A 14,446-nucleotide genomic window follows, 5' to 3' on the forward strand; every position below is an offset into this window, starting at 1 on the left:
TCCGTCATAACAAAATTTTCGGAGTTTCTTGGAAGGAGGTCAGGTTCAAATCCACTCTTTTTGATGCAGTGAAGCTGGAACAGCAGTGCAAAAAAGGAAGTACGGCGCTAAAGCAAGGATGAGTGAGAGGCCCGACAAGCCAAAGCAAAAGGCATGAGGTGGCAGGAAAGCCAAGAGACCAGACACCAATTGATTTCAATGTGAACACAGAGCCATGCCGGCTCCAATGCCAGCCTGGCACAAGAGGACCAAACTCCTGCTCACACTGCTCTTTATCATCTACAACCATCAGGTAAGCTGTACATACACACACATTTGAGGCTTTTCTGTGAAATTATAACCAGACAGAAAAGCAGTATTTATCACTGAGTGTGAGAGCTGCGTCACACTTAATGGAAACGTCTTCGATCATTTTGCAGCACTTTATAAAGCAAAATAACAGTAACAATAACAGCTAACAGTTGTCTGCGGAGACATATATAATGCATTGTGTGGCAGATTGTTTTAAGCCCACACATTGATGTGATCCGTCGGGCTTTCATGTATTTTCTGCAGCGTTTACTTGCCTTTAGCAACGTGCTCAACCAACTTGCTATTCTTGAAATGATAATCTAGATTTATTGTTGTTGTTGTTGTTGTTGTCGAAAGAACTTAAAGCAAAACTAACATCTGAGTCCTTGAAAAGTTTTGGGGTTTGTTTTTTTGTTTTGTTTTTTTGGAGCCTGTGTTTGAGTTTAAAGGAGGTTTAGGCCCACAGGAGACAAGAGAGAAGACAGTGAGACAGCTTTTCCTTATATTCCTCTGGATGGGTTTTTGACAAGTCAACCCTCAGAGAGTCAAAACGCTCTCTATCAGCTGGCTCACATGGGAAATTCTGAGCGGCACAGGCGGTTGCCTAGTTCAGCTGTTGCTCTCATTTTGATGTGAAGCTTGGAAGTGTTCAACCAAGATAGGTGAGCTAGATATCATCTATAAAAGACGGGGTCTCAAATACAGGAAATGCTGACGTCTCACTAATGAAAGCAAATTAAGGGGGAATTAGAATTTATGACCCAGCTCAGGGCACAACTATACACACTGTATAAGTCACTGAGGCAGGAATAAATACACAGGTGTGTGTTTGCATTGCTGAAGGTATGTCACTAATGCAGTGAGCCAGGTTGATAAATTGCATGTATCAATTGAAGATTAAACTAAGATGAAAATGTTCCCTCAGTCACAGATGCTGCTCCTGATTAAATACTCCCACCAAGTGGATAAAAAAGGATACTGCAATACTGCCTTCATCTGCAGGCTGCAGATACTGTGAAAGATTCAATCTTGCAGTCATTATATTAAATAGACAATTCAATTAAATGACTGTAGCTAACTGTAAATCGCTTTAATTTAATCAGCAATGAACGAATGAATGAATAAACTTTCATATTATTGAACAATTGATTTAATTTTCACTTAATTGGAAGCAAAATTAATTAGCAAAAAATTAAAATTAAACTGTGCTCCGTTCATAAACTCCTTCTGAGTAACTTAATATGGTAAATATGCAATGATTACACAGGATACTAAGCATTCACTTAAATACATAAATGAATCATATGATGATGACGCCTCAGATCAGAAAACATTTTTTCAACATCGGTTGTCGTTGCCTTGTCGTTGACTGGAGTGGTACACTGGGTGGTGTTCAGGTGTTGCAGCCATTCTGTTTTAATGCATTGTGTATGCTCTTTGGTATACAGTGGATGTAACAAGCTATTTGAGTTTCTGTAGCCATCCTGTCAGCTCAATGCACGCTAGCCATTCTCCTCTGGCATCAATAAGGCGTTTGCTTACTAAATATTTTCTTGAGATGATTATGCAGGAAAGTCTCAGCAGATCAAAAGTTCTTTTCACCAACAACGATGGCACATTCAGAGTCCCTAATTTGCCTTTGTTCCACATTCTGATGCTGGGTTTGAACTTCAGCAGGTTCTGTTTTCCATGTCTACATGTTTAAACGCATTGATGTGCTGCAGTGTAATCGACTGATTAGATATTTGTAGTAACAAACAGGCCTTGGCTCATCCCAGTGTCAGCTGAAAAACATATACAATATATAGTACGTCACATGGTTGCTTGGGAATAGCCTCCAGGCTGGTCCATGCAGACCATACAGCAATTTCACCCCTCTGGTCTCCTAATGGGGTTTTTTGTGGACAATTTATACTAAGTTTACTCATAGAAAACCCATGTAGACACCCCAAAACTACTGTTGGACCTGTAGGCACACACAGTCATGTTTGCTGGCACATTATTAATAAGAAGAAAATGCCATAAACAAAACACGATTATTGTAAAGGACATGAAAACAAAGAAAATGTTTGTGTCACAGAAGATGTTTCAAACCTCATTAAAATGAAGATTAAACTGAATCTTATTGATGTACTTTTATACATGTTATCCCTGTTGTCCTTCCTGAGCTTGGTTAGAGGTTCTTTTTTAAAATGCTGCACTTAATATTTTAAAACCTCCAAAAATGAACTACAACAATCTGAAGAAACAACACCATAACTTCATGTTCTAGACATCTACATTTGGTATTGTGTTGAACTAATATCTTAAGTTGAAATAAAAACCCATCTTTACTTTCATGTAACACAAGTGTGTGCCATGAGATGGTGTAGTTAGTCAGTTAGAGAAGTCATTAGGAAAACATCCTTATTTGTAAGCGTGCCTTGGTAAAAGAAAAAGACAGCGTCTCACATCTGGACACATTTGAAAACACCCATAGTTAAACAATGTTACTTAAAGTTACTTTTAAGATGATGGGTTGTCTTTTCTTCTCATGATTAACTATATTCCAAAATGTTATTCACACAACCTGTCTGTTATACTTTTAATTAAATGTTAGCTGTTATTTTTAAATTTTTGCTGTTATTTTAGTGGGTAAATTTGAGAGAGTTTGGAGTCCATGAATTTCATTACCAATAAAGATGTTCCCCTGATAAAAAATCAAGAAGTCAAATGGTCAGCGTTTTGTACGATGTACTGTTTATGTGGTCTTTTATACCAGCATCTTAAACTATTCTTCCCCAGATATCATCCTGCGCTAAAACATATCAAATAACAGTTTTTCTCTCACTTCTTTCTCCATCTGCATGGAAGGTAACAGGTTCACTGCTTGAAAGTCTGATTGCTAAGCGGAATGAATACTCGAAGAACTGCAATAAAACTCTGGTAGCGAGTGCACTCTCAATAACTGGTAAGCCTTCTGCAAGCCTTCATATTTTTCATTTTTTATTACCTTTACAAAATCCTCAAGCATTATTTTTATTGCAGGAAACTACTGCAAAGGAGCGTTTGACATGTTTGTGTGTTGGCCCCACTCTTCTCCTGGAAATGTGTCCGTCCCCTGTCCGTCTTTCTTACCGTGGATCAGTGACGGTAATGTTGTTTTATCAGAAACAAATCACATAGGAGTGCACAAATTTTTAAAACTGTATTATGCATACTTTGTTCATTAGTCACAAGAATGCATCAAAAAGCATACGAGGCACAGGATCAAGAATTTTACAGTGCATTTAAATGTCAAAATCAAAACATCTAATTACACAGTCACACTTTAAACGTGAAACAGAAGAACCTTTTCATGAAGCAACATAGTTTCACCATAGGAATCTTAGTATTATTGCCTAATGGTCATAATAAACTCTTGGAGCACTGTCCTGAGCTGTAACCCACTGTTACACAATTGCTTCTTCTCTGAAATATACACTGAAATAACATTTTTCATGTTTTTGGCAATAGTTGTAGGTTAATAAAGAATTCTTGTATTCTTTATTAACCATGGAAAAAAAGCACAGGTTGCATTTAGGGCTGTCAAAATGCCACAATTTCACTTCACAATGATCGGAGTAACTTTGTCGTTATTTTTATGTTTGTGTGTATGTGTGTGTTTAAAGTGCATGTAATTTTTTTTGTGCAATTTTAAGTGAGTTTTAATCAAGTTGAATTTTCCATGCAATTATTTTCTCAATAGTAAGACAGGAGGAACTATACATGCAGAAGTAATATAAAATTTCCCAGCTTCAAACCATTGTTATAACTGAGCACGATTCAATTTTGATATAATTTCATGCTAAGTTGTTGAACTGTAAGTGACACAGTCCCTTAGGGAAAAATAAATGTTAGAATAGACTGCTACCCCTCAAATTTTGGCCAAAATGAGTAGTTTATTGTGTAAAACAGATGAAATTTTTCCAGTATGTCCCTAATATTTAGAAACTTTATGAAAGACTGAATATAAAGATGTGCTCTGAAGTACTTGAACATTTCACATCTCTTAAATCTACCACCAGAAAATGATACAGAATATATCACAATGAAGTTTGAATTCTTGACCTCTTCTTCCAAGGAGAAGAACTGCCTACCCAGAATAAATACAAAACAATAAACGTAAAGTAATTATCTCCCCTCCAAGTCAGCCTTTTTTCTCACTGAGCTGTCAGAGGAAATAATGCCTATCCATGTTTCTTCCATTTACCTCCAGGCACTTCTAGGAGCGCACATAGAGAATGCTTGGAAAATGGGAGATGGCGACAAATGGAGAACTCCTCCGAGCCCTGGAGGGATGTCTCAGAGTGTGAGGAGCACCATTACTTTAAAGACAAGGTGAGGGAAAGGGTGTGTATTACATAGTTTCCCTTTAGGTTTTAACGCTGAAAGCGAGGTCTCTATTTTGCAATTTGTTTCTTTCTCTAGGGGTAAAAGTTCTAGAAAGACTATAAGGGATTATTTTCTTGATTGTCCTTAATCAGAATTTTTGTGCTAAAGAAGTGTAGCATTGCCTCCGTCAGTTTTATTGTGTAATTATATCTGTTTCCAGGAGGATGAAATGCTGCGCCATACAGCCCTTAGGCTCATCTCTGTCATTGGCTACTCCTTGTCTTTGGTGTCTCTCATATTAGCCACTCTGCTAATGGGCATGCTAAGGTTTGAAACAATTTTTTGATGTTCAGAAAAATAAAGTTTATAAAGATTTATGACAACTTTGGAATTAACTTTGAACCTTTGGTCATCAGATCTGGTATATGATAACATGATAACATTTTTTTACTAGATCATTATAGAGTCTAGCTGCCAACCGTAGACCGTAGTTCACATGTAGAGAGCTGCCATATTGAGTAAACTTGGCATGCTTGCTTTATGTAAAGGAAACAAAAACTGGAAGTTTCTACTTTTTGCATTTTTAACAGATCTCCACAGACTTCAGTTGCAATATGGATGCTAGATTTTGGCACTACATTTGGATGGTAACTGAAGATATCCTCTAGGCCTAAAAACATCAACAACATTCTGTTTCCACTCGGCAGGATACAGCTTCTGTAATTCTGTTATACCACTAGCAAAATATAGGATGGACTTATTAACTTCAACTGCATTGATTTTATGCAGAGGATTACAGGACTTGACAGCTACCCACTAGGAAGAGATATTTACAAGCCTGTGGAGACAAGTTATCATTTTTAATGGCATTAAAAGCCACAAACATTTCCATGTACCTGTGAGAGCCAAGAGCATTTTTCATTTCCACTTGTGTTATGTCATGTGCCCTCAGTAATGCTTTTACAGTTGCACAAGAAGGATCAATGGCTTTTTCAAATTGCTTCTGTATCTTCTTACCAGGAAGCTCCACTGTACCAGGAACTACATCCATATGAATCTGTTTGTGTCATTCATCCTGAGAGCTGCAGCTATCCTTTCTAAGGAGATCATAATGCACATCGTGTATTCCAACCTACCAAAGGACGACCCTGGATGGAACACCTACTCGACCTCTCCGGTACACTAATCATGGTGTTTTTTCTAAAGACTGTTAATAATGTCTTCTTATTTGTTTGTGGTTTTCAGTGGATACAGTTCTGAAACTAATCTACCTGAAACTTACACTTTAACAGATAGTGATAATGTGCAGATTGTCCAAGGTGTGCATGGAGTACTTTGTGGCCTGTAACTACTTCTGGCTTTTGGTGGAGGCCATTTTCCTTCATACATTGCTCTTCACTGCTGTGCTGACCAAGAGGTGTCTGCTGAAGAAATACATGCTGCTAGGATGGGGTGAGTCATAGATGAACTATTTGTGTGTATGCTTTTATATTAGGAAGTAACCTGAGCCCAAAGCTCACTTTTGTCCAGAGAAGTCAAGGACATGGCAATATTAACATGTTCACACAAGAATGAACAAACAAATGAACATGGTAGCATGGAGGGAGGTTAGCCAACTATGGCTCGTGGATCTGAGAGTAGACCACAGCAACATCCCTGAACAGGGTCCAGTAACCATTACAGTGACAGATATCCAAGAAAGGGTTGCCAGTATGAAGAACTGGATCAAGGCAGTAGCTATATATCGATGAATTAAATGTTAAGTTAGGTATTTCATCATGTTAACTTCACAATGGTGCAGTGGTTAACTAAGGTTCTGGGTTTGAGTCTGCTTGCTCTGTGTGGAGTTAGCATGTTGTCTCTGTGGTTGCATGGGTTCTCTCCATGTGGGTAAAAGCTGAATGGGTTTCATCTGTTAGCAGGATTATTTGTCCAAGTTAGAAACATTTCCCGTGGCAGTGAAGGTTTCATGCACTTGTAGTGCTTCGAAACTAATTGTTGAGTGATAGCGTCTTCTTGTGTGGTTTGATTCATGTGCACTTAAGTGTGATCTGTTAATCTGAAATGCTCCAGTTTCAACTACCATCTCATGTCATCGCTGTGTTTCAGGAACTCCGGCCTTGTTTGTGACACCATGGACTGTGGTCAAGATTTTATATGAAAACACAGAGTAAGTCTCTCAATACATGTTTTATATTAAAATAATCGGTTTAACATATTGCTGCTTGACTCGTAAACCCTTTATTCCTTAGATGCTGGTCCATTATTAACAGAGGTTTCTGGTGGATCATAAGGGGTCCGATCACTTTATCAGTGCTAGTAAGTCGAGTTTCTCAACAATCTCTGCACACTTTTCAAAGAACCATAGCACAGTCACATTGGTTACAGATGTGTCATGTGGCTCCAGTGGTGCTTAATTAATTAGTTAATTTCCCCCTAATTTTCTGCTTCATGTAATGGTTTGTGCCTCGTGTTGGCATGTGATATGATGCTGCTGTAGTCACAAGTATGAATGATATTAGCCATCTTCTTACTTACAGAAGCATTTCAAACACACTTTTAGTCTTTTTTCATATGCATTTCATTTAAACCTGCTTTTGCTGTATATTGCAGGTTATTTTCTTTATCTTCATTAAGATTCTGATGTTGCTGCTGTCCAAGCTGAAAGCAGATCAGGTGAAGTTTACCGACTACAGATACAGGTATTTGAGATTTTACTGCTTCCCTGTCTAAATGTCAGGAAACAAGCTTGACCTTGAGAACTGTTTCCAAAGTCTTATTCTTAAGCTGGTACAGCAGACTCCTGGCTTACCATTTAAATGTTAATCACTCACCATGTGCAGCACAAATTCAAATGTCACCCCCACAGCTCTGACCATAAATGTCACACCACGAGGGAAAATCATGCATATAAATGTATGCACAAGTTATATAATGTTTCTTATTTCCTTATCCTTTGCTCTTTTTAAATCTAACTCCACTCTAAAAATTCTCATACTCATTCTCAACGATATATGTATTTGTTTATGGACTTTAGCTTGGCCAGAGCAACACTGGTGCTGATTCCTCTGCTTGGAATCCATGAAGTAGTCTTCACTGTGCTGATAGATGAATGTGTAGATGGAAGCAGTCGCTATGCTCGGAACTTTGTCAACCTCACCCTCAGCTCATTCCAGGTAACACCACTAATACAAATTATACATCTGATGAGAATTTTTTTTGTTCTAAAACTGCATTATAACTGCTATTTGTTGTGTACAATCTTTTTTAGGGGTTCTTGGTAGCTGTTCTGTACTGTTTTGCTAATGGAGAGGTATGTTTTTCTTTTGTCAGTTACAATAAATCCAGTTTTGATATCAGGAAAATTGTATAGTAAGAACTGAAAACTTAATAAAATAAATAAATTTAAAATGCACAAGTTCTTGCTTTGTTGCCTGAAAGCTTTAAAGCTTCTTTCTTCAGTTTCTGCAGTTTAGCAGACTACATACCTGCTTGTACTTCATAATATAACCCCAGCTTGTAGTACATTAGCCTCTATAGTCTGAGGTTCTCTGAGCTTCTATATTGACATATCACTGAACAAAGTAAAGACTGACAAGATAGTATCCTCAGTACAAAAATCGTGAGGCGCACAACTAATCAAAATAACACCAAAGTGGAGTGTGCACCAACAATTGTTCACAAGGGAAAGTGGTGACCATAAACCGTGAACTACCACAGCCCCCCTGCCCCAAATAATAACACTTCAAACCAACAAAAGAGAGAAGTGGCCGGTCAGAGGAGTGTAATGGATGCGTATAACAAATACATGGGCCATTTTTAAATTATACTAAATGTCTGTGAAGGCTCTCAGTCATCCAGGTCATCGTAGTCTAAGGTGCTTGGAAATAAAAGCGTATGGACTTCTTTAAGTTTCTTGAAGACATTTCATCTGAGAAGCTTCTTCAGTTCTAAGAGCAATTGGTGGAGAGTCCCACAGTTTAAGCCCTATGAGAGTGTCCCCAAGAGGGTCATGGACTCCCTATTGATCCTCTACCTAATCACACGAGCCAAGGTGTGAAAACAGATGTGGGTCACAATCAGCCAAGGTTTCGGGTGAACCCATTGTGAAACCTAGCCCCACCCTATCATGTGATTTATTGAGGTCAAATGGCCCAAGATGTGAGTGGGTGTTAAGGCGTCTGGGAAGGGATCTCGAAACTGGATGGCAGACAGTTGGTGTCCTAAGCCACCGCCTCTGTTCAAAGACGGCCGTTCACAGGGGACATAGATGGCTTTTTTCACTCCTCTTTCAAATCATCTCTCTTCACTGTCCAAAATGTGGCTTCTTTTTGCAACCACATTAATTGTCTCCAAATGGTCATTACAAAGTATAATACTGTAGCTTAGCTTAGCATAATTAAGCTTATTTTCTGTCCCAAAGTGACCAAAATTTGCTGTTAGTACGGCTTTAGAGCAAGACACGCTTTTTTTAATCATTGTCATGTTTTGTTTTTTTTTCATAGTGAAAAACACCCAAAGATTTATAACCCAACTTTGGTTAGAGGTTTCTAAAAATCTTGTGAATATGACAGCTTAAGAATTAAGTCACCTAAGATTTTCAACTTGATGCCATAGGTGCATCTAATAAAAAATGTTGGACAAGATTAAATTGCAGTGACATTGATCTCAAGGCCAGAGATCAGAGGTTAAGTTTTCTGAAAATCTTGTGATTTTCAAACAACTTACAACTCCAAAAAGTATAAATCCGAAGCTACATGCCATTATGTACATGTATGTAAATATTTGCCTAATGGACTGGTATAACTGGGAACCTTTATCTTTAGGTACAAGCTGAACTAAAAAAGCGCTGGCAGCTCTTCTTGTTCACCAACCACTTCAAGGTCAGGACCTGTTTTCGGGGAATGCCCCTGAAGCACCTGTGGAAATGTACTCGAGGACATCATCCGCGGTGCTCTCGGCAAAGTGACTCCTATGACGAGGGCGGCATTTCAACAATGCACCCCCACCTGCTCCAGGTGGCTGTGCACGGAAGAGGCAGGGTACTCGGAATAGGAGAAGTTAAAGGTCAAGCGCTGAATGGCTATGATGTGACAGGACTTGAGTTCCTCACCAGGAAGAGTCTATCCAGTAGCGATGGTGAGATGACGCTTGGGGAAACCATGGAAGAGATTCTGGAAGAGAGTGAATTCTGATATACATACGTTTTCAAGATTGGATCACCAACCAGAAAACTTAGGTCATGTTTCAGCGCAGTGGTCCAAATCCTCAGTCCCCAGGCCTTCACTCACTAAGGGGACACCAAGGTAGATATAACTGCACAATGGGCAGGAAGTTTAAATGTATGGAGAGGAGGTTAACAGACACCCTGTGAGAAAACGTTTGCATTGAGATTCTAATTAGAGCATTTTAAAAATAGATTTTTTTCATTCAGGGTGAATTTTACAAACTTGCAGTATGGAACGTGTTTACTATAAATTCACCAGAAGACAATTTATCCTGCTGCATTCCCAGCCACTAAGATATACAAGCTTCATCCATGGCTATAAATCTATTAATCAGACTCTTATGTACTTACAGTATTCAGTGAATTCCACACAATTGCAGGCACGTAATGTTCACTTATGATATTAGTACTCGCACAGTTAAAGTTATCCTATACACAAACAGCAGTGTTAAGCATTTCTCTGTTTTATTTACACAATATAACATGTCAGGCCAGTTATAAATATCCATATGATACATCTGGATTGAATTGTGTGTATAAATACAATGTATTTGTTGTTTTAATGTGAATATGTGCAGAAAGTTTTGCAGGCTTTTCATGTTTTCTATTCTTGTGAAGCTTAAAATGTATCAAAGGTGATGTACAGGTACAGTAAAACTATAAGATGATTTGTACATGTAGTGTCACAAAATATGATACTGATCATATATAGAAATAAAACAGCAGTCAAAGTGTAGTTGTGTGCTTCTTCTCTCGCTATCTGGGCGTGAGACACTGCGGTTACATTTTCCAAACAGACTCAGTTACACTGAAATAGAATTTCATGCATGTGCTTGAAGAGTCATGTGAAGTGACACAGAGAGTGCACAGTCTCATAGTTTCATTTATTGATTTATGTTCATGGACACAAATTTTCCTTTTTCCTATTTACACTTACATGGTAAAGGGCTGCCATGGAGACTGAAGTCAGTTTGTGAAATATAAACAAAATTATTTTTATCATGTTCACAGACATGAACTGTAGTGCTTCAAGTCTGAAAGAGCCGCACAGTCCACCCCAGGAGTCAGGAGGAGCGGTAGTAGCTTGAATCACACACAGGACCACACTTGGGGTTCCTACACTTGAACTTTATTTAGATTGGAATTAAGTGGTGACTGAAAGTAGCTACATAATATGACATCAAAGATAAGCAAAGTAACCATAGAAGGATTCAAAACAACAACAATGAAGTTAAAATTGACAAAAATGATTTTATGACGGGAGGTGTCACGGTGTGCTGCATTCACAAGTCACTGAATTCATATAAGCTACAAACTCACAGCTGATATTTGTTCCTGTGTGACGTTCCTCAAATAAGTTAGAACTGACCTGGTCTTGGCTTTTGTGCTCTAATGTGGTCAGGCACTGATAAAACACATATTTCCACAGACACAAACCCAGAGAATAGGTTGATCAGTGTGTTTGAATACCTACTGTATATGTAACATAGGTTTGGATTTTTTCCCCCCTAAATAATAAATACCTTCATTTAGAAACTGCATATTGTGTTTACTTGTATTATCTTTGTCTAATATTCAAATTTGTTTAATGATCTGAAGCATTTAAGTGTGACCAACATGCAAAAAAGAGGAAAGCAGGAAGGCAGCAAACACTTTGTCGGTGTATGTACAGTATTCTACAGTATACTATCAGAATTACCCTTTTCCAACACTGTTACTTGCACTACTATCATTACTTGACCAACACTTAGTTTCAACCATAAAGATGGAAGAATGGAAACTAGTCACACAAATCATTCAGCAAAAGAAGTGTTATTTTGGCTCTTCTATTATATTTCTCCCTTCCTTTCTTTTATGTGCCTTTTTTCACTCTTATGTGTATGCATTCAGTCTGAGCCCAGATTTAGGCCTCTTGCCACCAATAAATGTTGCTGACAGCCAAAATAACTGGCATTTCTTTTAGTAGTTCTAGCTGTTAATTACATCGCCCTCAGCACAAAATCCAATTTGCACCAAATTTCACACAGTTCTGCTCCAACAGTTATACAACAGCCAGCACTCAGCATCAGTTCAGCACCATCTACGTTTAAGTGGTTTCAGATCGTTCCTTCCAGCTTCCACCAGATTTTAATCATAAAGAATGACGGTGCTACACCTGATTTACACCTACTTTCCTATAAATCTTGACACGCCTTCACTTCACACTGTAGCATCACCCTCCATGGTGCACTGCTCTGCCAGAACCATTTTCATCAAAGGTTTATCATTCCATAAACTAGCTTTACAAACATGTCTGCAGAAATAGCTTTCTGTTCATTCACAAGTGTTCATGTGGGCTAAGAACATAAAAAGCAACAACAAAAAACCCATAAAACAACAGAGAAGGCCCAGCAAGAGCCATGACATACATACAGGTTACCCAAAATAGTTAAAGCCGGGAAAGTCGTCATGAACTGGGCAGTAGTGACAACTTTGCTATGGGAAGAGGCATCTTGCAGATTTTGTCAACCTGCAAGTCCACAGACCATTAGTCTGACACCAGTGACTGACAGTTTGTTCATCTAAATACACCCCAGTACATTTGGGCACAATTCAGTGCACAAGTCTTGCACTATGGCTAAATCAATAGCCCTGGATGCATAACACCCCCAACGAAAAAAATTCCATTCCCTCTGGTAAAGTCTGTGTAAGTTTGACTAGATGGTTTCTGATACCCTGGAAATGCTCTCTCTAGGCTTCTGGTGCATGTTCATGTGCTTGTAAAATGGCACTCTTCAAGTTTTTTGTAAATTAGACCTTGGGAAACAGGGGGAGCAAGTCCCCTGAGCCTTACTTGCTAACTGTAAATGCAACATTAGTAGCAGTTTAGTAGCACTTTACGCTCAAACCTAGCAAAGTAAATATCAATATTTGCCTCAGAAAACACAAGAGTCACATTGCTATTTTTAATGAAGTTAAATGGTTATACACACCCTGGTGCACCAGGAATCATAGCATCAGAGGCTTCAACCACTTAAGTGCCAGCTTTCTCCCTCTTGTCTTTCTGAAGACATGCTAAACACACTCTCAGTCTAGCATCCACCCAGGCAGCTAAGATAGAGCTTTTACCCTACTGATGCTCATTAGCAAACAGAATGACTGGTTAGTGGCATTAAATGACTGGATAATCCTACAGGTGGCAGTAATGCATGTTCTGGATGTTAGCTGCTGTTAAGCATCAAAGAAGAACAACTGCACGCTAAGCTACAAGCACAAAATCAGATTGTTAATTGCACACAAATTAAAATGCAACAACACCTTTCCACAGACCTACCTATCTTCTGGAGCAGGCTTGAGACATCTTTACAGACAATTTCAGCTTGTTGAGAATAGATTCCTTGATATACATCAGAGTTAAAGAGAATATAGTTTGGGATTGCTTTTAGTATTACAATATGGCAGTTAATGGGTATACAAAATAGAAAATAGGCCTGGAATGGTAACAAAGAACTGGGGTGCAGGGCAGGGGGACAATCAACCCCCACCCCCAGGGCAGGAAGCAAGAGTTACTGAGGGTGAGGGCCAATGGACACTACCTTAAAAGGAGATGAGGGTCAGGGTGTCAGCACCCCTGGCCACTGTACCAGTGTATTTTCATTGTGGGGGTGTTTACTGTAGGGGGAGGAGACCAGAGGTTATAACTGCAACTGCTGTGTGGAATTCTTTAGATCAGCCTTTAGAATAGGACTGCAGTGTGCTGATCTCCAGATGCATCTGTAGGGAAAATGGGTCGTAAAAGGATTGTGTAAAACATGGAAACATCTCTGCATGATCTCTACCAAGACAAAAAGAATCAGAGAGAGACCGGCGTTGTCTCTTTTCACAAGCTTTACATCATGTTCATTTTTTTTCATCTTGTGAAGGTTTGCCAGTTTAATGATAAGGCAGGGGTAACTATTAAATATATAAGTTATATTTATTGAAAACAACATTTTACCACATTTACCATACATACCAATGTTCTGAATTATAGGCGCTTGAAGCACACAAGGGGGGTTGTGTACTTTAAGTGTCTATTAAATATACTAAAGTAATGGTGTAAAAACATCTGGCTGATTTTGAGGGGGTCAGATGGCAGGCCACCACAGGGTGCTGCTCACTTTAAAACATATAAAGCAGAAATGATGGTTCTGAAACTCGTGATTTTAAAATCCACTGTAAAGTCTCTATCAGAATAAAATATTACAGCTTTTACAGTAATATTTCAGAGGTCAGGATTATTGTACTTCCTGTTTCTGTTGATTATCTATTTCCTGGATTAGACAGAGTAAGCAGTAAAGAGTGTCTCATTAACCACCGTGGATTAGTTAAAGCAGAGCACGCTCACTACACTGGGATAAGATGCTGGAATTAATCACACAGCTTTAAGGCAATCTGGTTGAGGAACCCACACATATATACATAATGATGGTTTTAAGATCACCGCAATGCAAAGAAGGAATCACAAAGCTTCAGTGTGGCACTCACATCACAGAGTCATGCAGGCCTTATAAAGCGGAACCAGCTACACACACTAATGACACTGTGGCAAAGTAA

General features: G+C 38.7%; 1 protein-coding gene across 1 annotated transcript; it reads left to right on the forward strand.

Moving 5' to 3' along the window:
- Positions 1-214: 214 nt before the first annotated feature.
- LOC134633350 (glucagon-like peptide 2 receptor) lies at positions 215-9,839 on the forward strand. Its single transcript, XM_063482222.1, has 13 exons — positions 215-292; positions 3,145-3,241; positions 3,319-3,423; positions 4,529-4,650; positions 4,865-4,971; positions 5,665-5,821; positions 5,937-6,096; positions 6,754-6,814; positions 6,897-6,963; positions 7,258-7,346; positions 7,682-7,820; positions 7,916-7,957; positions 9,471-9,839. The coding sequence occupies exons 1-13, from the start codon at positions 215-217 to the stop codon at positions 9,837-9,839; spliced, it is 1,593 nt and encodes a 530-aa protein (XP_063338292.1).
- The last annotated feature ends 4,607 nt before the right edge of the window (positions 9,840-14,446 follow it).

The sequence above is a fragment of the Pelmatolapia mariae genome, linkage group LG8 (assembly GCF_036321145.2).
Source record: "Pelmatolapia mariae isolate MD_Pm_ZW linkage group LG8, Pm_UMD_F_2, whole genome shotgun sequence".
Classification (NCBI taxonomy): Eukaryota; Metazoa; Chordata; class Actinopteri; order Cichliformes; family Cichlidae; genus Pelmatolapia; species Pelmatolapia mariae.